This window comes from Rhamphochromis sp. 'chilingali' (genome assembly GCF_963969265.1).
Source record: "Rhamphochromis sp. 'chilingali' genome assembly, chromosome: 13".
NCBI classification, from domain to species: domain Eukaryota; kingdom Metazoa; phylum Chordata; class Actinopteri; order Cichliformes; family Cichlidae; genus Rhamphochromis; species Rhamphochromis sp. 'chilingali'.
This window is the reverse complement of record NC_137940.1, coordinates 34,731,504-34,756,538: the sequence shown is the minus strand read 5'-3', so window position 1 is coordinate 34,756,538 and position 25,035 is coordinate 34,731,504. Positions and strand designations below refer to the sequence as shown.

Sequence of the window (25,035 nt, the reverse complement as noted above, 5' to 3'; positions counted from 1 at the left end):
CTCTCGTTTGCATATTGAATTTCACACATTTAGGTGCAAATTTTAATGAAAAGCGCATATGCATGCACTTTGTTCCAAGTTTCCAAGGATTAGAAAAAAACAGCTTGGGGGGAGAAAGGAAACCAAGATATGGGCGAGATTTTCCACACCCAGCCCTCCTCCGGTAAATAGAGCAAAGGAAAAGCACCTGTCATGGAAAATGTGGAGAGAGAGAGAGGCGCTCCTGAGCGTCTCCTGCGAACTTTACTTATCTTCCGCCACAAAATCAGCAATTAAGGAGACTCGGGCACGGTTGTGTTTTAACCACGAAGCAGAGTACAGCTGTGTGTACCTACCCGGTGGTGTGATTGTGAGCGCGCGGTGAGCTCGCGTGCTGCTGGTATCACTTTTGCCTGTCTTTTCTCTCGGGAGTGAGTTGCGAGTCGTATAGTGGCTGTTCTCCGTGGACTTCTACCAACAGGTGTGTTTAATTTCCTTTAATGAGTCCGAGCCCTTTTTTTAAATTATTTTTATTTAGTAAAATTCGCAGCAGTTGTAACGTGTAGAGTTTACAGACCGGTCTGTGCAGCAGGAAAAAGGGAAGTCTCAGGCGGTCTTTTGATGTAACGTTAGCGTTAATTAGACTTTCAGATAAGGCGCAGTTAGCGACTCATAGTCGAGTTCTTTTTTTTAACTCTTCCAGTCTGTATTTAAATCTGTCAGCGTTGTTTATTGTTTTTAATGCTTTTACCTCCTTTATGTTTACGATTGGTAAAGAATTACGTGCTCACTAACTCAGAGTATTGACCGTTTCCTTGAAGCTTATTCTCTCACTAAGTTGCCCTGCAGGTATTCTTCAACCCTTCATCATAATAACAGGCTCCAGGCATTCAAACAATGAGGAAGAAGTTATCACGTTTTCCACGCGTGCTTAGAAACGGGAGCTTTCTCACAGCTTGCCTCATTTTGCTCCTGCCTAAATCATCCTGCGGGGAGTTTAAATGGAGCATAAAGTTTCAGATGGGGACATGACAGATGACAAGGCTGATGCTGGGTTTAAATTAATGTTTCAGCTCCTGAACTCCACCCTGCTCTCTGTATCCTTAGAGGGTGGGAACCATGCACCGTAGCCAAGTTCATGTTGTCTTTTGCTTTCACCGGGGCAGAGGCTTTCTGTGGGATTTTAAAATCCTCTCACATCCTGGTTCTTCTTTAGGTCATTTCAGCCAGAAACTTCCAGAGTCGTCTCTTGAAATAGAAAGTATTCCTGGTTGTTTTATCAGTATTCCCACCAGGCAAGCTTTGCTGTTGATGTTGGCATGAGATTTAAATAATCCAATGAGAAATCTCCAGCTGAGTTATGCAGGATGGCATACTGGCAGCAGCAACTTCCCTGTATGGAAGCCAACAGGAAGAAGGAAAGGTCACTCAGTCGTCTCCCAGTTATTTGATTAAAACCACATAAACACAACTGTTTCTGTCTGGCTGTATTGTCGTCACAGGGATTCGAGTCACTAAGTTCCTGTTTTCACTCAAGGGCTCTGGTGAGCTTGCATTACAGGAGATCATAGGAAAGCAGGTTGTCCTGTAGTAAAGTCAAGCATTAGTTGGAAGGTTTAATTAAAAAAAACACTTTTTGCGTAAACGCTCAACTCCTGATGTTCTTGCTTTGTCCTCAGTGACATCTCGATGTAAAAGTGACTCGATTGAGCCAGTTCACCTGCACTAAGGGTTCTTGGATACAGACGCCATGCCAGAGGCTGTTGACATGATAAACCTGGGCTTCCTGTCTGAATCCGAGCGGGAGCTGATCCTGGAGGTGCTGCGACGAGATGAGAAGCTGAGACAGGCTGAGGACCAGCGTGTGCGGTGAGAAGAGGCTCCTAATTTTTCCACACCTGTCAGTTAGTCACTTGTTATTTAGTTGTTAGAAGTACCAAAATCAACTCATATCTGCCGCTTATATATTTATTTTTTTACTGCACTTCTATTCTGTTTTATTTTTAGCCATTTTTACTTCACAAAAGTATTCCCATGCGTTATATTCAACTTTTCAGATAGTATTTTAATTATTTAGAAATTTGCCCAGTTGGCATTTGATACTTGTAGGGACTTGATATTTATTGTCAGGGTTCAACTAAGAGCTGGATGATAGTAGCTTAATCCAGTTAAAGTAATATTGGCATGGTGGCTTTGTGGTTTTCATAGATAAAAATAATAGACAAAAATAGGAGAACAAAAGATATAGATATTGTAATCTGATTTTATTTTTAAAGAAAAAAACAAAACAAAAACACTGTCAGTGTCACTGTTGTTAATGTGTTGGCTCTAGATACTTATTGCTGTCTCTTACAGTATTTTTTTTTTTTTTTTTTTTTTTTTTTTTTTTTTTTTTTTATAGAAAAACAATCCATTGAGCCTGAAACATAGCAAAATACAGAAAACATAAAAGGTTTGACAATATTATGTACATTTTGGTTAATGAATGGAATTTAGCTAAATCACAAAACTACTCAACTACTACTCAACATATTTCGATATAAAAATATCAATGGCAACAATGGAATAAATACTTGTTAAATTCAGAAATGATATTCTAGTTCAATTCAAAAAGAATTATCATGACTATTGTGTTTTTGCAGCTTTCAATTTACAGGTAATATAGTAAATTATCATCTGCTATATGCAGTAAGTGGTAAGTAGTGAGCTAAATGCAAAATAATCTTACTATAACTCAAAGTCTTTGTATGTGCTTGTTTCTTTGGATGCCAACTCATCCCATGTGATCAGAAGTTGAGCAACCAACTTGCCACCCAGTTACATCGTATACTCCAGAAAGTTTTTATCTATATCAGATGTAATGATGCCATCATTTTGCCCAGCAACCACATAGCAACAGGCTAACATGATTTCTTTTTTTTTTTTTTTTTTTAACTCTTTATTTTGTACTTTTTCCTTTGTATTACATACGGACAAGACAATAATAATAATAACACAACAACAAATACACAAAAAAAAAAAAAAAAAAAAAAAAACCACGAGAGGTCCCGCCCTATAAGGCTGACTGAGACTTATAAATTATCCATTTTGTCCACTGTTTTCGGTGTTTATCAGATTTCAGTCTCAGAGTGTAAGTCATTTTTTCCATTGTATATATGTCCTCGATTACGTCCATCCAGTCTTCCAGTTTTAAAGGATCGCTTTTCAGCCAATTTTTTGTTATCACCTTTTTGCTTGACAACAACATAATCTTAAACAAATACCAGTCCTCCTTTTTTACATTTTCCCATATTCCAAAATACATTACTCGTGCCTCACACAGTACTTCATACCCCAGCACCTTCGTCATTGTTGCCGCGATTCTTTCCCAATATGATTTAATATATTTACACTTCCAAAACACATGTGAGTGATTGGCGTTCCAGTCTCCACATAATCTCCAGCATTGTTGGGGTGTTTTCAACTGCTTGCTTTTGATATACGGAGTAATAAAAAACCTAATCACATTTTTCCAGCCATATTCTCTCCATCGTCTAGAGCTAGTGGAGTTATGCTGTGTGAGACATAAGGATCGCCAATCATCCTCTGACAACTCAATTTGTAGTTCCGATTCCCACTTTTGTTTAATATATAATGTTTCATTCCTATTCGAATTTTGTAGGCCATCATATAATTTCGACAGAATTCCTGATGGAAGATTTTTATATGCACCTGTTATTGTTCCTATTATACGATTTCTTTCTCTCGAGAGCTTCTTTCTAATTTCTGTATTGTAAAAGTGTCTTAATTGAAAGTACCTAAATAAATCTGATTTATCCAATCCGAATTGTTTCTGTAGATTCTCAAAAGATTTAAATGTTGTCCCATCTATTAATGTACACATTGCTGTAATTCCTTTATTGACCCATCTTAAAAATGTGCTATCCCATTGTCCACTTTGGAATTTTCGAGAGTATGCAGGCCAAATCAGCAATTTACAATCTTCTGTAATTCTATATTTCTTCATTATTGTCCACCAGAGTTTAATAGTAAATTCAATGATGAGATTTTTGTTCGTGGGCTGGGTAGTTTCTTCTCCCAATCTTGCTAGTGGATGACATGATAGGCAATAATTTAACTCTATATGCTTCCATTTTGAAGTATATTCTGATGAACACCAGTAAACAGTATATCTCAGCTGGGCTGCATAGAAATATTCCTTGAGATTCGGGAGGGCAAGTCCTCCTTTTTCTTTTCCTGATTGAAGTATTTTAAATCTTATTCTTGGCTTTGTCCCTTTCCAAATAAATCTACTAACTAATTTATCCCATTTACCAAACTGTGCATCTGTTATTTGGACTGGTAATGAGGTGAATAGGTACAATAACCGGGGAAGCACATTCATTTTTATTACCTCTATTCTTGAGCTAAGGTCCTTGACAAGCGGAGCCCATTTAATCAGATCTTTTTGGATTGTGTTACTAAACTTCACATAGTTTGCCTCGTATAAAGTACTTGTATCACTAGTTAAATAGACACCTAAGTATTTGATCTTATTTGAATCCCATTTTAGTTTAAGTTCATTTTGTAATAATTCTTTGGGGAAATAATTCAGACAGAGTACTTGAGTCTTTTCGATGTTTAGTTTATATCCTGCGTTTTTACCAAAATATTTTAATGCTTTAAACAGCCAAGGAAAGGTCGTATCAGGATCCTGTAGATATATAATTATATCATCTGCAAAAAGACCTATTCGTTGTTCAAGTTTGGAAACAAAAACCCCTTTTAAGTCTGTACTTTGCCGTATATACTGAGCCAAAGGCTCAATATACAAAGCAAAAAGAGCTGGACTCAAGCAGCAACCTTGCCTAGTTCCTCTAAAGAGCTCAAAGCTGTCTGTCAAGTCCCCATTTATTTTAACTCTAGCCATTGGCCTATGATACAGGGATTGTATACACTTAATGAAGATACTGTCAAAGCCCATTCTCTTCAAAACAGCAAAAAGAAATATCCAAGAGACTCTGTCAAAAGCCTTTTCAGCATCTAAACTCACTAAGGCTGTTGGGATTTTTTCTCTATTAACTTCATTAATTATATGCAATGTGCGTCGTATATTGTCTTGTGTCTGTCGCCCCTTAATGAACCCTGTCTGGTCTTCATCCACCAGATCAGGAAGGAACAGCTCTAGGCGTCTTGTGATTATAGATGTAAATAGTTTATAATCAACATTTAAGATGGAGATTGGGCGATAAGAATCACAGTTTTCCTTGTTTTTACCTTCTTTCGGTAAGACTGTGATGATGGCCTCTTTCCAGGAAGGTGGAATTTTAGCGTGTTTTATTGTCCAATTAAAAGAATCTATCAAAATAGGGGCCAAAACCTCTTTGAAAGTCTTATACCACTCATTGGGGTACCCATCACTCCCTGGACTTTTATTCGTCTTCAATCTCCTTATTGCCTTATCCAGTTCTTCCTTTGTAATTGGTTTAGTTAATAGTTCATTTTGAGTTGTCCCTATTGAAGGGAGGTCTAACTGATCCAAAAACTCTACAATTTCTGGTCCATTTTTCTGATCCGGTTGACTATACAATGTTTTATAATATTCTTGAAAGGTGTTTTTTATCTGTGTTGGTTCATATAGTAGTTCCTTGGTATTTGGATCTCTAATCTTGTTGACTGCATTAGTTATTTGCATTAATTTTAACCGTTTAGCCAATACTTTAGTTGCTTTGGAGCCAGACTCATAGAATGTTTGTTTTGTGAATCTCAGTTTCTTTTCTATTTCCTCCATAGTCAAATCACTTAGTTGTTTTCTTACGTTTTTGATTTTTTCGGCCAAATCAGGACTCAAATCTGTATGCTTTTTTTTTTCCAAATCCCTTAATTGTTGTTCTAATTTGGACTGTGTAAGCTTCTTCATTTTTTTGAGGTAGCTGGTCCTTGATATCAAATACCCCCGAGTTACTACTTTCACAGTATCCCAAATTATTGTTGGGTCTATCTGATCATCCTTATTGTGGGCAATACAGGTTTGTATTTCTTTTTTGATCTCTTTTACCTCAGATTCATTATTGAGAATACCAATGTTCAATTTCCATAATAATTTCTTATTCTGATTATGTAGGTGAATAGTCAAATGAATGGCGTTGTGATCCGACAAGTCGGCTATACCAATATTGCATTCTGTGACTCTATGTTTATCATTTCTATTTATCAAAAAAAAATCTATCCTAGAGTGAACCTTATGGGCTGCTGAGAAATGGGTATAATCCTTCTCCAGAGGGTGTAATTCTCTCCATACATCACAGAGATCCGCTTCCTTTATTAATGAGTTAAGAGATTTAGATTTATTATCTTTGCGTCTTTTTTTGCTTGTAGTATCTTTAGTATGATTTAATATACAATTCCAGTCGCCCCCACATATCAAGGTCCCTTCACTAAAGCTTATAATTTTTTCAGATAGTTTTTGATAGAATTTTGAGTTGTCCTCTGGAGGGGCATACACATTTATCAGGGACACCACTTCATTATTAATCCTCCCTTTGACAGCAACATATCTACCCTCCTTGTCACAGATTTCCTCTAACTTTTCGAAATTTACCGTGTTAGCTAATAAAATTATAACTCCTCTTCGTCTGCTATTCTTACATGAGCTATAAAAGGAATTTACATAGCCAAACTTTTTAAATTTTTCATGTTCTTCTTTTGACATATGAGTTTCTTGAATGAATATAATCTGTGCCTTGTGTCGTTTCAATTTAGATAGCAATCTACTCCTTTTAACTGGATTCCCCAGACCATTGATATTGATTGAAATAATTTTTATTTTACCTACACCACTCATAATTCGTACAGTGTGCAATGATCATCCCCTCTAGTTTAAGAAAATAAAATAAAACAATATTACTAGACATTAAACAAAAATTAAACACAAACTTGCGACTCCCAATTAGTAGGAAGAAACTGTCTCCCACCATGACCCCGTTGGTAGATCTAGGGTAAAAAACCTCCGTAAAGGAGGGCCCTATGAAATATTTGAGAACTGAAAAAGTAGTTCCCAAATTTTAGTCCAACGTATTTACCTCCATCCGGTGTTGCTCCTCCAGAACTTTGAATTTAAGAGGCCTATAATTTTCTGATCAGTAACAGGGGGAAGATATCCCCCGAACTAATCAGCATTTCTCTGAAATTCCTCCAATTTTTTTTTAACTCTCTGCCTCGGGGAAGAAATTTGCTCTCGATGGGAGATTGAGGCCCGTTTCCACTCTCGACACCTTCTGCTTAGCGCATCGTCTTCCTCAGATGCCGCCGGGATCTGGACATCGTATCCCCTCCTCTGCATCTCCATAGCCGCCTCTCGTACGTTACCGTAGTTTCTGACTCCGTCCTGCCAGTGGATCCGAATGCTCGTGTAGGGAGTTTGGAAGCGCACTCCCGCTTCCTTTAGTATCCGCTTAACTTCTCTGTATTGTTTGCGCTTTTGAACAATATCTGATGCATAGTCATGATCAAAGTAGATCGTCTTGCCATTCACCTGGATTTGCTTCTTTTTCCAAACTTCTCGAAGTATGAATTCTTTCGTTGTGAATTCCTGGAAATTAATAAGAATCGGACGTGGGAATTCTCCAGGGCGCGGTTTCTGTACAGAGATACGATGGGCCCGCTGGATCTTAAGTTCTAGCCCGGCCGGTATAGGTATCTCGTGCTGTAGCAGCTCCGAGACAAAGTCTTGGACAGATCTCCCCTCGGAGCCTTCCTCCACTCCAACCAGGCGTATATTATTTCTGCGGGATCTTGACTCCAGGTCCACCAGCTTGTTCTGAATAAATTTCTGTGTTTTCAAGCTTTGGAGGAGCGCTTCAATTAACTCCATTGTCACATCTTCTATATTTCCCACTCGATCCTCGGCTTCCCCCACTCTCTTCGACAGAGTTTTTATGTCCTCCTTTATCTTGTCGAGCTTACCGCCCAATTCCCGCTGTAGCGTGTTAATGCCTTCTCTCAGCTTTTCATTATCTTGTTTCATTTCTGATTTCAATGATTCGATGGCTTTTAGTAATTCGCCAGCCGAATCTCTAATTATGCCATCGGGGCTCGTGCAGTCTTGTCCTGTTGCGTTATTGGTATTTATTTTTGCGGCTTTATCATGTCCCCTTGGCATTTTGGCCTCCTTTTGCCTTATTCCTCACCAATTATATTCGTTTTGCTCAATTGAATTGTCTGTTGACGAGTTTTCGGTGTTTTAAATTCCTGATAGGGAGCTACCACCAAACGCGTCCACTCAATCCGCCATGACACCCGGAAGTCCCTCCTCTTACAGTATTAGATGCATCTGGATTCATTGTTTGACTGTTGCTGATTGTTTTGTTTTTATTAGAATTCCATTTAGTTTTAACAAAATGCACATCTATTCAAAATATCAATGCTGCAAAAAGAAATGTAATGACAAAACTAATACAATAAAATAACAATAGCAATCAAAAACTGTAATGTGTCAGTTGCAACTGGATTAAAATTCCACAGATATTGCTTTAGTCGCTTTCTGAATGAGCCTCTGTTTTCATCTATTTAATATTGTTTGGAAACCTTGTCCATAGGTCCCCCGTCTTGCATCATTATGAAGAAAACACTATGTAATGTACTTGCAATGTAGTGCTTTTCCACACTTACTGTTCACTCAGAGTGCTTAAAACTAAAAATATATTTGTAGAGAACTTCATTCTATACATGTAAAGCGTTTTATCTTACATCAGCTGATTTCGAATCGCCAGTTAACCAAATGTGCATGTCTTTGGACTCTGAAAGGAAGTTGAACTACCTCGAGTAACAAATGCAGACATGGGGAGAACATGCAAACTCCCTCAAAGTAGGGACCCTGTTACCATGAGGCAACAGTGCACTGTGCAGTGCTAGATATCATTAAGTCATTCTGGAGCTATTGGCGCTTGACGAGCATCTTGAAAAGTATCTGAGACTGCTCACTTTTACTTCAACTCATATTTATCCATAGAGCACCAAATCACAGCAAGAGTCACCTCAAGGCACTTTTGTACTGTAAAGAGAAAAGAAGACCACAAATTTAGATGAGCTCCTATGAGCAAGCACTTGGTGACAGTGGGAAGAAAAAATCTCTCTTTAAACAGGACAAAACCTCCAGCAGGACACAGGGAGGGGCAGCCACCTACCATGACCCGGTTGTGAGGAAGGGGAGAAAGACAAACGTAAAACACTCTGTGGAAGAGAGCCAGAGATTATTAATGACTAATAAATACAAAGTGGTGTACATACGAACAGAGTGAAGAGGTGTGTAGAAGAAACACTCGGTGCATCATATGAAGCATGGAGTGTTTCTACTTCAAAGCTCCTTCTTTATAAAAGGAAAAAACAACAAAACTTTGCACTTATATTAAAGTATGATCTACATTAGCATTGATGTGGTCACCAGGACATTTTAAAAACTGCAACTGTATAAAATTAGCAGTCAAAAGAACCTGAAGAAGCTAAAGCTCCGGGAATACATACGGTTTGTTTATCTGATATGTTTCATGTTGTGGCCTTCATCTGGCCCATCATAAAACATATTATAGACAACATATTTTAAACAGTATAGGTGTTCGGTAAGGTTAAAAAAATGCATGCATGTTCTGTTTGATGCAAGTGTTGTTGCAGTTTAAGTTCTTCTGTTAAAGAAAAAGAACTTAAAGCCTCGTCTGACTGTGCACTTTGGAAGCAGGCGAAGTCGTTCCAGAAACCTCTGCAGAGATTTCAGTGCAGGATTGTTAGACTGAGGACTCGGCTATAGAGAACTGAGGCCAATATTTTGACTGTATTGAGACACATTCAGTATTTTGCTAAGATGTTTAATTTCTAGTGTTTATAATGTTCAGTCTTCATTGCTTAAGTTTATTCTGTAATTTAAGATATTTAAGCCTTTTAGGCATTTGTCCTGCTTTTGTAAATCTTTTCTGTTGTTGTACACTGTAAGTCGTAAACATGTGTTGGGGTGGGTTGTACATTACAGATTAGAAATTTGTTCAAAACTGACAATTTACCAAATTGTCAGTTTTGCTTAATGCAGATGAATTTAATCCACCTGCCCTCTGAAGTTAACATATTTTGCTGAATTGAAGTATTGCAGTAAAGTCTAATCTTGTTATCAGCAACAATGTCTCATTTTATTTGCACAAGTATTTAAAAAAATTAAACAACATTCCGCCCAAGTTCTTTAATGCACAAGACAAATTTACACTAGAAGCTGAGTAACAAAGACACTGTACATATTATTTTAATTTCATAATTCTTGTCTCGCACTATTACTTCTTTATATCAGGCTTTACAGTAATTGAGTAATATTTATGGACTACACCTTGATAATGACCACAAGTTCTGAAATAAAATTATACTTTAACATTTACAAAAAGTATATGTTTAAAAACTTACTTCATGTACTGTTTGTTTTTGGGTTGTTTTGTTTTGTTCTTTTAAAGAAATCCAGCAAAATGTTTACTTTGCCATATGACTGTTTAAGTGAAACTGACTATGTGGCATTTGTGTGGCGTGTTTGGCTCAGGAAGTTGAAGACAGAGCTGCAGGATGTTAAGAGGAAAGGGGCCAAACGTGCCAGTGAAAAATACAGTCAGCATAGCTGTGGCCGATGCCTGGAGCCTTTGAGCCGACTGACTGTTTTTTCCAGCCAGTGTAAGATGTGCAATCACGTCGTATGTCGCAACTGCCGGATGGTCCTGCCCGATGGATCCTGGCTGTGCAACGTGTGTGCCAAAGAATCGTAAGAAACGTTTTAAATTAAACAAATATTGTATCTTCAAAGAACAGGGTGTGTGGGGTTAGGTTGATGTTTTATATTTGAGAGATTTCCATCAAAGCCCAAGTAAGATTCCCATTCGTGCTTCTGAATATTTAAATACTTAAGCAGCCATTTCTCAAAGCAAACTGCCTTGACAATTTTCAACTGTAGATTTTCTTCCACATTTTACACACAAACGAATATTTTTAGGACGATGTATAAGATTGGTTCAGAATAATTTAAGGTGCCCATTGTGGCTGAAAAGAAATATTTCATCCTTGTCCAAAATCCTCACCAACTTTGAGAGCAGGTTGTGTAGTTTTGAATGCAGATACTGACCAGAAAATTATAATGGTAATTTTTTAATCACATATTAAAGCAATTAAAACTCTATTGTCATTTTTCTCTTTGGTGATTTGAAGGGTAAAAGATTTTTATTGATATTTTTATTTAAATTGGCGAAACCAGTTTTTCCTGGTTAAGCCAATTCTTAACCAGGAAAAATTTGGTTTTGCCAATTCTTGAGTATGATAGCCCACTGAGCTTTAAAGTCTGCATTGCCTCAGAAATATGTGGCCTTTCAATTCATTTCTGCCCATTAATTAGCTCAGTTATGAATATAGCTCATCATTGATGCAGGTTTGCAGTGGCTTACAAAGATGCTATAGGATTGGTCCTTCAGGTTTCCAGGTGACACAGTGCCAGTCAGCTGTTTGTCTTCTTGGGTGTTCCTACATGTCAGGCACTTCTATGATACATGAACATTTTTGTGTAACTTGGATAAGTCAGCGGACAGCATCTGGGAGGTTTTGACTAGCCACTGGAAGAGCTGCTTTTGGTATTCATCCAAGTTCAACAGACACATGAATTGCTCTGTCACGTGAAGTGACAGCGCATGAATTGCTTTTGAGACTAATGATGATTTGCTAGGTTTTATTTTGCATTGTGTATAATACAAAGTGCCCCCAGCAGCCTAAACCTGTAACAGAATTACAAAATTATGGTTCAGGTTCATCTGATCTGGCTCTAAATATGAGCTTTATCAAAAAGTTGTAAACTGATCTTAAAAGTAGAGAGGGTGTTTCCTGAAGATGAACTGAGATCTGGTTCCAAAGGAGAAGGGATTGGTACCTGAAGTAAACCTGCAGTCTGAGTTGTTTATAGGGATAATATGATACTAAGAGGTCTTTAAGATGTGATGGGACCTGACAAAGGAGAAATATGATCTCTCCTTCTAGCTCCTGTTAGTGCTTGTTGTGGTGTTTTTGGACCAAAGGCTTTCTATGAGCTTTTAGAATAACCTGATAATGGGTAATTACAATAGTCCAACTCTGGAGTAACAGAGTAATTAGATGTTATGTCATTTTTGGCCGTACTGAACAGATGAAAGAAGGCAGTCCTAAAGTTTTGTTTTATGTGTGCGTTAAAGGACATCCTGGTGAAAAATGACTCTAAACTTTCTCACAATATTATTGGTGCCATCCAGACAGAGTATCTGGTTTAACCCATTTGTTTTAGATTTTTACTGTATTTGTCAATATAGTAGTAATAAATAACCAAATAGTTGTATGAAAAATCACTGTTGGTCTTGCAAACCACATCTGTTGATGATCAGCTATGCAGTGTGAAATGTATCTCACCACTCATCTCTTCCTCTCCTCGTTGTCTTGCAACATTTTTTGGGCATTAACAGAAACATCAATGAAAACCCAGAACTGCTTGTTTTCAGGATAATCACTATATATGTCGTGTTCTGCACTCTCACATATTGGTCACATACTGCTCACACCTTGTTGGATAACCATTAACAAATCTGTTAGTTAACTGATGAATATTTATATGGGATTCTAGTGATGTCAAGAAAAGAACGGGTGACTGGTTCTACAATCAGCGGGTCAACCGTTTCTCTACAACACCTGGGCATGACCTAGTGAGAGTCTCCCTGAGAAAGAAGCAGCCATGTGAGTACAGTTAACAGGAAGTAGAACTGTTGAGCTAGTTATGTAAACATCAGCCGGCCTGCAGTCAGAGCAGTGACGTTACAGTTCACTTTTTTTTTTCTTGTTTGTTTTTTGTTCTGTGTTTATAGCGAAGAAACGAGAGACAGCAGGTGAAGTCCTGTTGAGTAGTTCTGAAATAAATTCAGGTCCTCCTAAGTATCCGTCTCTGACGAAGCAGAAACTTCAGATGGTTGACAACAGGTGTGCTGTCACTCTTAACATCAGTTTTGTCTGGTTTTAAAAATGTTCATTAAACCACTTCTCAAACTCGCATTTTTGTTGACAGTAATTCAAGCAGTTATATTGGATCCATCACTTCAAGGGCATCATTGGAATCAAAGGAGGAGGAAGAATTAAAGGTCCAATCAAACTCAAATCGCAGTGACACGGAGTCTGTAGAAAGTTCCAGTATAGCCAGCGTTAAAACTGAGACGGAGTCTGGCCGTGTGACCCCCGAGCCTGAGCAACCAAGGTAAACCCAGATGTAGCTGATCAAATAGCAATTTTTGAGACCGGAATAGCAGCATTTAGCTCTCTTCTACATGGTGTTTAGCTCCTAATTGAGTAGAGTATTTAGTCTGACACCGTTAAGATCAAAGTGGGGTCTGATCATAAAAGTTGAAAAACTCAGACTGTATTTTTAAACTAACAGATAATGATATTTATGTGACAGCGTTATGAGAAAGTAGAGCAATTAAAGCCATTTTAACCTACATTTGATTGTTATTAAGCCTGAAATGTTTGTGTACTAATGAAAGAACTTATTACAATGTAAATATTCTCAAAAGTTCAGTGATGTTGCAGTATAGTAAAGCAGCATATTTAATCTCCTATATTCACCTAGTTGTTAATCATTTCTAAGTTGTGTTGGTACTTAAAAAAATGAGAAACTATTGCAAAGTAAGGCCCTAGTATATCTAAACAAAGTTTCCATCATATCTGACCTTGGACTTCACACTTGTTCGTGTTACTGTCAGTATAATTATGTGTTGATTTGTGCTATATCCTTAGAAATGGGATCATGAACAGCATAATATCCCATCTAAATTAGGAAGCCCAGCTGGGGGCTTGTTTCTAATACAGTTTTCAGTTTGTATGCTAAGTAGGGTCACAGGCCTCAAATATCCACCAAAGTAGTTTTAATTAAAGTGCTCTCCCATTCTCGATTTCAGAACTGAGGTCACACAACTGAAATGAAACACAAATCTGAGGCTAATGGGACTTCTTTACAAAACGAAAAGTTTTTATTTGTATATTAGAACAAAAAAGGTCTTTATTGTAGTTGTTAAATGTCTGTTTCTTTTGCCAACCAGGAAGGAGAACAGCTTTGTTCGAACCAGCCCAGTAGGATCCAGTAATTCCAGTCTGACTGTCTCCATCAAAGCAGATACTGTCAGCAGTGAAACCACCAACGCAGAGATCAACACTGTAAGATAGTTTTCATTGTTTGAAATATTTTCGCCACCTTCTTCTCTGACTGCATCTTGTTTCTGGTCACTTTAGGCCCCAGAAGTAAAATCCTCCACTGTAAACCCAGAGCTGGATGTTGATAGACTCTTTAAGAAGAGCATCAAGCGAGGCACAAAACCTGCAGGTTTGTATTGTCTGTTAACATGTGCAGTGTTGTTCCCTGTAATCACAACAAAAATGTGGTGTTTTTTTTTCTGTATTCATTATATGTATTTAATTGCTGGTGTGTTCATTAGAGTATGCATCAACACTGGACCTGCGTAATGAACGTGACACATCAGAGGCATCACTGGGCAAAAGGAGCAGATCTGTACCAGGCTTGGATATACAGGCGAGTGTGTGTGTGTAGCTGCTTAGATTTTATAATGTCACATTAAAGTTAATTACCAAGGATAACATTGTTTCCATCAATGTAGCTATGTGAAAGAATCATCAAAAACGGATCCTGCAACCATTTTATTGCCTTCTTTTAATCCCCAGTGCTACCTTTCCAGTTTCAGAGGATGTTTAAGTATGTCTAAGGATGATTTTTGACAGCAGAGGTGATGACAAGGGCAGAAGAAGTGACATTCTGGGCTGTTAGATTTGATCAAAAGTAGTTGTTCTCGTGGTGGATATCAACAGCATTCAAGCCAGATTAACTTTCACAAGGTTGAGTGGCAAAGGCAGGCGAGAGGTGGCATTCTGTTATTTTAAAAGAGCAATAACTGTGAACATTTTCAAAGACGGTCCCTCCAGATGAAATCTTGTCTGTCTGTTAAGTGATGGAGGCGGTTGTGTAATAACTTGCATAAAGGTGGTGGTTGGGCATGCAACAGGAGGCTAACCCCTAAGCCTCTCACGTCTACATTGCTAGCCACTCACTTTGTGAAGTGAGTGTAAATTGGAAAGCTAGAGAAACTGTTGGGCACGCCCTTCATCCATCATTGGAGATCTTTTTTTGCTGGAAAAGTGTGCATTGTGTTAGCAAAATCCAGGTCAATCCATTTGGTGATCAATAAATTTTGATATATTCTGCCCTTTAAATTAAAATGCCATTGGTTTGATCGGTAATTTGGTGGGTATTTAGTCAATAGCTAAATGGTTATTAAATCAACTTTTATTTTTCTGAAAACCTCAAATACCTTTTTGAAACTAGATGATTCTGCTGGGTCTCAAAGTCTGTGTGTGTATGATAAACTTGCTAAGTGTGTATTGTGGTGCCGCAGGAAGATGAAGAAGAGGAAGAAGATATCGACAGCTTGGTTAGCTTTCATAGAAGAACGATGAACTCAAATTCCTCCAGCCTGCGTGGCTCAAAGGTAAAGTAATGACAGAACTCGCATTAGGTCTCTCAAGTAGTTTTTGAAGTGCAGCTCATTACGTGTCTCATAACAGAGCTGATACTTATCTGAACAAGGATCTTTAACCTCAGGAAATCCTCTAGCGCGTTAGGAAGTGCAAAACCGATAGTGCGAGTCCAGCAAAGTGTTTCTATAGTTACCAGAGCCTGAATAGAAGGCAAAGCTGTCACCAAGACGACTTTAATGCTATTAATATGGATTTACGAAACATCCTGACAATGCTTAACTCAATTTGTCCCTAACAATCTTTCTGTATCTTTGTAGAATTTTTCTCAATCTGTAGCTTCTTTGTTCCCTTGCTATTACTTTTTAAACTGAAGCACTGAGTCTGTTTCTCCACTTATTAACTAAAATTGAATATTTGTCATCAACTTGAAACAAATGCAGGCATCGTTAATGATCGTTTGTTATCATGCAGAGCACACTGGGCAGCATGATGAGCCTTTACAGTGAAGCTGGAGACTTTGACAGTGTGGAGGTGAAGGGAGATGTTGTGTTCTCTGTAAGTTACGACGAGAGCAGCCAGAGCCTCCAGGTCTTCATCAAGGAGTGTCATCAGCTGGCTTATGGCGATGCTGCACGGAGTGTCTGCAACCCGTAAGAGCTTTCACTACACTCCAAACCTACATCGATCTCCAACTGGCAGAATTTAAAATTAAAAGCGAAGTTTAGTCAAACTTTAACCTTCAGATTAAGCAGCACTGTTGATTGTGCCTAAAAACTACACATTTTTCTACTGCGCACACACCCCTCAGTAATGTAAGCAAAGCTTTGATCAATGTCGATAAGAGGTTACTGTGTTTACTGAGTCTCAGTAAACACATCCCAGAGCTGATTAGTTGAGCTTCACAGGAAATTGAGTGTCAACAGACAAACATTTTTCTCAGCATTTAGTCAGGAGATACAACAGATGAGCAGTAATAATGACAGGGAGACTCATGATTTGACCTGCTTCTGTGTTTATGTTACAGCTATGTCAAATGTTATCTGCTCCCTGACAAATCTCGCCAGAGCAAAAAGAAAACCAGCACCAAGAGAAACATTATAAACCCAGTCTACAGTGAAACTTTAAAGGTGATGATTTATCATTTTTCTCATGCCTAACTGGACTCCAACTGTTGATCTTACCCTGTTGACTTAAAGACGCTCCCTTATTAGCGACCTTGCGCCATGTCTGCTGCAAATAATGACCGCACCTACGGAGACCTTAAGGTTGATATTGACTTTGCAGATTAGAGTAGCTGTTGTCAAATATTGATTTTAGTCCCAGCCTTCAGTGTAGAGTCAGCTTAAGCAGAGTAGCAAACTGTTGACAGGGAAATTAACCAGAAAGATCCATCTCAACATGTTTTGTTTTTTTTGTTGTTAAATAATCTCAATTTTTCACGTCATAGTTTGTGTTCCTGTCTACTTTTAAAAGACTGAAATGTCCACATTTGGAGGTTGAAGCAGTAGCAGTGGTGTGAATTATTTCACCACCCACACCTGAGATCATATTGTTTAACCAGATTGTAAATTATAATTTGAAACTACAAAGCTGTTTCAGAAGCAGATCAGGGTTTGGCTTAAAATGGGCATTTTGGGTCAATCAGTTATGGGTCAATACATATTCAGTATAAAAAAAAAAAAAAAAAAAAAAAAGGTTTGTTTTTTGTGAATATTGCACATTTCACTGAAAATGTGAGCGGCGAATAACTGTGTGGGTTGTGGCATCCTGGTGAGCTGACGAGATTCAACTATGGGCTAAAAAGCTCCTCAAAGCCACGCGTTGGAGAATTATCTACCAGGCTTTTGATCATCACGTCTCCTCTCTTCTTCTACCAGTACTCTATCAACCGCTCTCAGTTGTCCACTCGCTCCCTCTCGATATCAGTCTGGCATCATGGTCGCCTCAGCCGCAACGCCTTCTTGGGAGAGGTGGAGATCCCCTTGGACTGCAGAGACCTCGACTCCCCACAGGAGGAGCGCATGGCTCTCCTGGCAAAGGTAGAGCAGAGATTCTGTGCTCTTTAAGGAGTTTTCTCGTAGCTATGTTGAAACTCAACAAATGGCTTGTTTACCCATGAGGTCCGATGCAGAGTGTACATCTGCGTTGTGCTGAATAGGTGGAGTTTGCACACATTTTAAACTGCGTATCGGGGGCGTGCACTGATGCCCCACCCAGTTTAAGCACTGAAGGAAGCCTGAATGACTACCTCGACCATGTGACTAATACAAACAAAGCTGGACCATTTTAGATGAAACGGTTAACAAATTAAAATATTGATTTTAATTGGTTTATCTGCAAAATGCCAGCAGGTGTTTACTGATAGATTCCTCTCTTAGTGACACTGTGACCTTTAAACCTCAATTACTTTAAAGTGAGGAGACCTCACACAGGCAATGTCTCCCTTCTATTTGAAACATTTACTCCTTCCTCACCACTCATCATCAGCTTACTGTTTTATCCAGAGCCATGTAACATTTTATGAATTAACTAGAATTTGAATGAAGGGTCTCTAAGCAAAGGAGAGCTGCACCAGGTAGCCCCTTCCTTTATCAGGCTGAAATAATAGCCTTTGTACTAATTTATAATTCTATCAACGCTGCTGTGAATGATGTCTCTTCCTTTATGAATTGCATCATACGGGTATCTACAACATGGACAATAAACTGCAGTTGTTTGGGTAAGGTCACATGATCTGTGAAAACCAGTAAAACCCAACTGCTGTGTTATCACAAGATCCAGTTTGAGCTGTTTACTGTAGAAATTACCTTTGGTTGAGCTGGCAGTTGCTGTCTGAGGTTTAATTATAGAAAGTTCAGTAAATAAATCTTAATAAAGCTCATGTAACTTTAATTTGATCTCTAAAATATTGATCATACCATGGGAGTCTTTGTAAGCAGCACTGTAAAACCAGGTGAGGGCTGATTTAGATGAAGCGTTTGCGCTTGTGCTCTATTGCCCTGCATTTTTGCTGGATTTATTTTTCTTTATTACTTAGAGATAAAGCCACAGTGAACACGCTTTACACGTTGTCTGCATCCACACTAGCAGTCTTCCTCTGTGGACTGCTGCTTTTCATTGAGGGCATTTTAACACCTATAGTTTGTTAAATCTGGTCAGAATTCATTGATGAGTTTGTAGCTTTTCACTGTGATTTGATTTGTTTTTACACAAAGAAAAAATCCAAGTGCACTCCAAGCAAAACAAAATGCGTCACTAGATAGAGAGTAATCAGTCTGCTTATTGGCCTGATGTGTCTGTGGCAGAAGCAACAACAGTAAATGCAGAAAGGAGGTGTTGTGTTCTGGACTGTTGGAGAAGATGAAAAATTTATTTCACAGCTAGATGCTAGCCCGTACAGACCCTTGCCACAGAATACAAAGCATAAATGGACTAAACACTGCAGGTGGGAAAACGCCCTGAAACTTATTGACCTGTAGATCAGTGCATTTGGATGAAAGCAGTGGCTTTTGTGCAGGAGACCGGACAAAATGATGGCTTCAGCAAGCAGCAAGAATAATAAAAAGCACATTACAGACCAGAGTGAGCAGCCCAAATGTCAATCAATTTAAATCAAAGCAACAGTATTGATTAGCTATGAAGAAAAGAGCCTGGCTGTTACAGATGTTGTCTTATATATTTACAGGTTTGAGTTTCCATGTTAGTACATTGGCATGTGTACAAATTAACTTTTTTTTTCTTTTTTTTTGTCTTTTCAAACAGGCAGCCTCTGTTGTGCCACCTTCAGCTTTTGCTCAGTACAAAGGGGAATTGATTATCTCCTTGAAGTTTGTCACACCTAAAAAGCAAACAGCTGAGAAAACCAAAGGTAAAAAAAAAAGTGGCTGTTTCTATCTCTGGCTTTGCTTCAAATTTCTGAGCTCGTCTGTTCTCCCGTTCAGACAAAAAAGCCAGGGTGGAGGAAGGAGGAGAGCTGCATGTCCTAATAAAGGAGGCAAAGAATTTGATGGCAATGAAGTCAGGAGGCACATCGGATAGCTTTGTGAAGGGGTTGGTGATCACCTGTCCAATTCTTAAACCAATAAAAAAATAAAAATAAACGCACTCATGGTTTTTAAACGGGAATTTGTATTTTTTAAATTAGTTTGGTGTTTGTGGCTTTGCAGCTACCTGTTCCCAACTAAGGCAAAGAACTCAAAGAGGAAGACTCCAGTTATGAAGAAGAGCCTGAACCCCCACTACAATGAAACATTCGTGTACAAGGAGCTGACTCTGGCGCAGCTGAAGGAGATGTGTCTGGAGCTGACTGTGTGGGACAAAGAGTCCTTGCACAGCAATGAATTCCTGGGAGGTGTCCGCCTCAGCTCCGGAGAAGGTAAATGATCAAATCTATGAAGTCCTGGTGTCGTCTTTTTCACCTGGCTTTTAAAGCTCATATGTGAGATGGACTGTTTTTTTTTGGGGGGGGGGGGAGATAAACTAGACTATTTTTTTCTTTGCTGCTGTCTCCAGCAAGTGGAATAAATCATTAAACTACAAAGATTTTGAGGTTCGCAACCATTGTTACCCCTCACCTGTAAAAGGCTGATGGGGTATTTTCATCACAGTAACAGGCAGGCGCGCAACATGGACGCCCAAGTTTGTTAATGTGATAGTTTGAATCTCAGTTATTTCAACATCCAGGTCAGAAGTTTTCAGAAAAATCTTGGAATGTGATAACTCGAGAAGAAAGTCGCCTAGGATTTTCAAATTTGTACCATAGGCACATCCATTGAGAGACTGGGTGGTAGCTATAGCAGCTGCCAGTATTTTTTTTTTTTAATTATTTGTATTTTTATATATTTTTTTAAGCAGTTTCCTCTTCCTTTAGTATTACCTGTATTTGTTAGGTACATTTTGTGGGTGTCTTTTAAAGTTGCATGGTTTTTGGGGGGGTTTTTTTGGGGTTTTTTTTTTTGATACAAAAGTCCCTCCAGTCCCCCTGCACTTCAACAAGGAAAAGCAAAGAGGAAAAACATCTCTGACTCTGGAATATATTTAAGTTTGAAGAACTTTTGAATGAAAAATGAGCACAATGAACGTCATCTCCCATTTCATGCACTTAAAACTGCACATGCACAAAGGGATGTGAGTCAGTATTTAAAAAAACAAAACAATCATCTTACAAAACATGAAACCATAACCTGTTAACAAACCAATTCATTTGTCAGATATTATTTATGGGCAATCGGACAATCTCTCTCATCATGGTCACCTACATGTACAGTAATGGCAGGTCTTGTAATAAGGCAGATTGCGCTAACATAATATGCACTGTTAGTTGATTATTTACCTGCCGCATTAACGGGAGAGGACGTGCAAACGTTAGCGCTGCTGCTGGGTTGAGAGTCACGAGTCCGGAGCGGAATTAAAAACGCGTGTCATCGCGTGTTTTGTGAGCAAATGCTTTTGCATATTCGTAGTGTTTCCTCCCTTAAATGAAATATCTACTTTGCAAGTTGCCCTGTTGTCATCGGTTCTCATAAAGTATAATCAAACTTTTGAGCGTTTGAGCCGCTTAGGCGCCGTGTTTCCTGCCAGGTAAATGACGCTCCGCAACGTGGTGACGTCATTCGGGGCGACTGGAATCGATAAGGGAATCGTTTGCAAAAATGGCAAACGATTCCAAGGAATTGAAACAGTGGGAACCGGTTCTCAACAAGAACCGGTTTTCGATACCCATCCCTAATGATGAGAGAGACAGACAGAGTCTGGCTGGCGCTCGCTGGCAGTTCTCGCTGCAGTCTACTGGTAGCGTCTCCTTTCAGGCCAGGATAGACTAATGTCACCGAGCAGTGTCTAAGTTTGTGGTCAAAGGCTTGCACCCATTTGCCACAGCAGATGCCCCCGATTTTTGGTAAGTGAATGTGTTTAATTGTAGGCAGGGACATTACTGGATATTCTTGTGTAATTGCCACAGAACAATTTATGTTATACTTTGTTATTGCTACAGAAGAATGTTGCAGCTTTAAGGCAGGGATGACTCCTGGAGTTGCTTTCTCACTGCATATGCTTTATTTCACAATCAGATCGATTCGATAACAAAAACATACAGCAGCTCCTCTCCTACTCCTAGCCCTTCGCTGCGGTGGAAAAAAGAACGACTTCAATCCCCTTCAAGGAACATACGTACAAAATAGTTTTCCTGATACACCAATGGGGCGTTCAATGCCATCTTGTAAATATGAGTACTCTGGCAGAGTAACAGTTCAAATGAAAAATACACCAGAACAAACAAGCAAACAAAAAAAGAAGTGTGGGGTACCTTTGAACCAATGAACAAAGTATAACAATTTATACTTTTTAACATAACCCGACCCCGTCAATATGTGATATGTCTCACAAGAATATTTATTTTATTATTTTACATTTACAATTTTTTTTTTCCTGGGGACCCTGTGACACCCCATTGAAGAGCCGTAGGCTGGATCTCTCAAGATCTCACTGTTGGGTTTGTAAGGCCATGTTACTCCTAAATTTCTATCTTGTTCAAAGAGAAGATATAAAACAAAGCTCTGAGCTAATCGACCTTAGTGTTCTCCTTTTTTTAAAAAAAAAAAAAAGAATCGATAAGAGAATCGATAAAGAATCGAATCGTTAAACAGAATCGAAAATGGAATCGGAATCGTTAAAATCTTATCAATACCCATCCCTACTCATCATGGTCACCTACATGTACAGTAATGGCAGGTCTTGTAATAAGGCAGATTGCGCTAACGTAATGAATGAATGAATGAATATTCTTTATTGTCATTGTCACAGGTACAATGAAATTGAAAGATGTCTCTGGTCAGTGCAACATCACAAAAGATAAATACTTAAAAACTATAATCAAATACTTAAACTATAATGATAGGATATAAAAGATAGAAATACATATAAAATACAGTATACTCATACCGTAGATACACCCAAGCAATCCAGGCCTAAGGCCCCATACAGACACTCAACATACGACCTAGTTGATATATCACTCAAACAATCAATCACTCAGTCAATTTGTTTAGCGCATCCAACAAAACATGTCTGAAAGCATTCCAACATCAAGGGCACAAATGACAACAGGGGCAATGAAAGTCATCTGCTTTTAGTAGCATTGAGACATGATATTGCAATTGGGTAGAAACTGTGTTTGAGTCTGTTAGTCCTTGTGTATGTTGTTCTATACCGTTTACCTGAAGGCAGCAGTTCGAACATGGAGTGTCCAGGGTGTGAGGTGTCCTTTATGATGTTATGGGCTCTTTTGAGGCAGCGGGAACTGTGTAGGTCTTTCAGTTTGAGGAGAGGGCAGCCGATTGTCCTTTGGGCAGCGTTGATTACTCCCTGGAGTGCTTTCCTCTGAGCCACTGTGCAGCTAGCGTACCATATGCCTATGCAGTACGTTAGTATGCTTTCGATGGAGGCTCTGTAGAAAGACACCAGCAGTCTCTGTGTGATGTTGTTCTTCCTAAGCACTCTCAGAAAGTACAGTCTCTGTTGTGTCTTTTTCAGTAGCTCAGAGGTATTCACACTCCAGGATAGGTTTCCCTCTATGCTGACTCCCAAGAAGCGGAAGTCTGCCACCCTCTCCACACAGTCGTCGCTGATGATTAGTGGTTGGATTTCTGTCTTGTGTCTTCTGTAGTCAATTATGAGTTCTTTGGTCTTTTTCGTGTTTAGGAGAAGGTTGTTATCCTTGCACCATGAAGACAGCCGCTCCACCTCATCTCTGTAGGCAGACTCATCTCCCCCAGATATGCACTGTTAGTTGATTATTTACCTGCCGCATTAACGGGAGAGGACGTGCAAACGTTAGCGCTGCTGCTGGGTTGAGAGTCACGAGTCCGGAGCGGAATTAAAAACGCGTGTCATCGCGTGTTTTGTGAGCAAATGCTTTTGCATATTCGTAGTGTTTCCTCCCTTAAATGAAATATCTACTTTGCAAGTTGCCCTGTTGTCATCGGTTCTCATAAAGTATAATCAAACTTTTGAGCGTTTGAGCCGCTTAGGCGCCATGTTTCCTGCCAGGTAAATGACGCTCCGCAACGTGGTGACGTCATTCGGGGCGACTGGAATCGATAAGGGAATCGTTTGCAAAAATGGCAAACGATTCCAAGGAATTGAAACAGTGGGAACCGGTTCTCAACAAGAACCGGTTTTCGATACCCATCCCTAGACAGGAGTGACCACATGGTCCTTTATGTGGGCCTGCACAGCATTTTTATCTCTCGTCCCCCTCACCTCTCATACTGAGATACAAATTTTGTTTTCAGAAATCAACAATGTAAAACAAACTGTTCTAAGGTCTGGCTTTCATTGAAAGGCTACTTCCTCCTGCTAAGTAAAATGTTACCCTCTTTGTTCAAGCTACACCCAGCATTGGGAAATTTGACCACAATCACACGCTATGCAGAACTTTCTGGAATGTAATGGGAGAAAGATGTGCTGTTGATGGATGTATCCCCAGCAAAATCAAATGATTAAAAGACAAAACAACAGAAATAACATCCTTAAGACTAAGCTTTAGCTTCCTTGTGCTATATTTAGTAGCAAGGGGTTTGGGAAATTTGCATTCATATAAAATATATTTGTCCTTGAAACTCTTTGCTCTACATTTAGTTTGTTAACATTTGGTCAGCCTAAAAGCAAGCAATATGTCACAGTGGAGTAAAGATGACTTGAATTGAAATTCATGCCAATATAATGGGTTTTACAATTAAACTAAAATACAAAAATTAAGCATCTTTGAGAAAAAACAGTTGTAGAATTTACTATTATTAATGAGAAAAACAGATTCTGCAGTGACTGTGCAATCTTAACCCTGCAGGCACAGTAAAGGTGGGCAAAGAGGAGGTGGAGCTGGACTCGGTTGGAGAGGAGATTAGTCTCTGGCAGAAGATGATGCAGTACCCGGACTCATGGGCAGAGGGCACTCTTACACTGCGTTCCACTATGGGGAAGGCGAAGGGCAAATGAGGACAGCACACGCCTGAGATGATGAGAAGCTGTGTCCTGTGAGACTAACATGGGATTGTGGATTAATTTTATTTTCTCAAGCTTGTCACACCAGAGCAGGCCGGTCTCTTGAAGTGAGCGGTCACCCAGTTTGTTGTCGTGACACTCCACAGCTGCTCACACCTGCTCTCTCTGCACGGGGTTCATCTTTAACACGGCCCCCAAACTGCAGATGGGTGTTAACCTTTTGGAAGCGTGCCAAAGCATCACCACAACAGATTTATTTTGTTAAAGCAGTCACTTTTTTAAAAATTCAAACTGTATATATATTCTAGCTATTCAAAATCATGCACAGCACTTGGCAGTTTCTCACAGTTCTCTTTATTTGTGTCGAGATGCATACTGGTGTGGGAAAACAATTTGAAACAAACTGGTTATGCAGTATTTCAGCTGTCGCTTCTAAGAAATTCTGCTTTATTTAATCCATACCAGTGCATTTACATTACTATTTGTATAACTTGCATGAGAAGTTTTTCAATA

General features: G+C 39.0%; 1 protein-coding gene across 1 annotated transcript; it reads left to right on the top strand.

Moving 5' to 3' along the window:
• Positions 1-160: 160 nt before the first annotated feature.
• Positions 161-25,029, top strand: sytl4 (synaptotagmin-like 4). The gene is made up of 17 exons (XM_080900615.1): positions 161-460; positions 1,659-1,848; positions 10,529-10,744; positions 12,614-12,723; positions 12,852-12,963; positions 13,049-13,234; positions 14,076-14,190; positions 14,266-14,356; positions 14,469-14,563; positions 15,441-15,533; positions 15,994-16,172; positions 16,547-16,649; positions 17,400-17,561; positions 19,285-19,390; positions 19,464-19,572; positions 19,689-19,897; positions 24,368-25,029. The coding sequence occupies exons 2-17, from the start codon at positions 1,730-1,732 to the stop codon at positions 24,514-24,516; spliced, it is 2,154 nt and encodes a 717-aa protein (XP_080756741.1). The 5' UTR covers positions 161-460; positions 1,659-1,729; the 3' UTR covers positions 24,517-25,029.
• The last annotated feature ends 6 nt before the right edge of the window (positions 25,030-25,035 follow it).

Bases quoted from the DNA above. Each gene is read 5' to 3' on its own strand.
- sytl4 (XM_080900615.1), top strand. From the start codon at position 1,730: ATGCCAGAGGCTGTTGACATGATAAACCTGGGCTTCCTGTCTGAATCC. The intron at 14,564-15,440 runs GCGAGTGTGTGT...GTGGTGCCGCAG, and splicing joins TACCAGGCTTGGATATACAG to GAAGATGAAGAAGAGGAAGA. The intron at 19,391-19,463 runs GTAAAAAAAAAA...TCTCCCGTTCAG, and splicing joins AACAGCTGAGAAAACCAAAG to ACAAAAAAGCCAGGGTGGAG.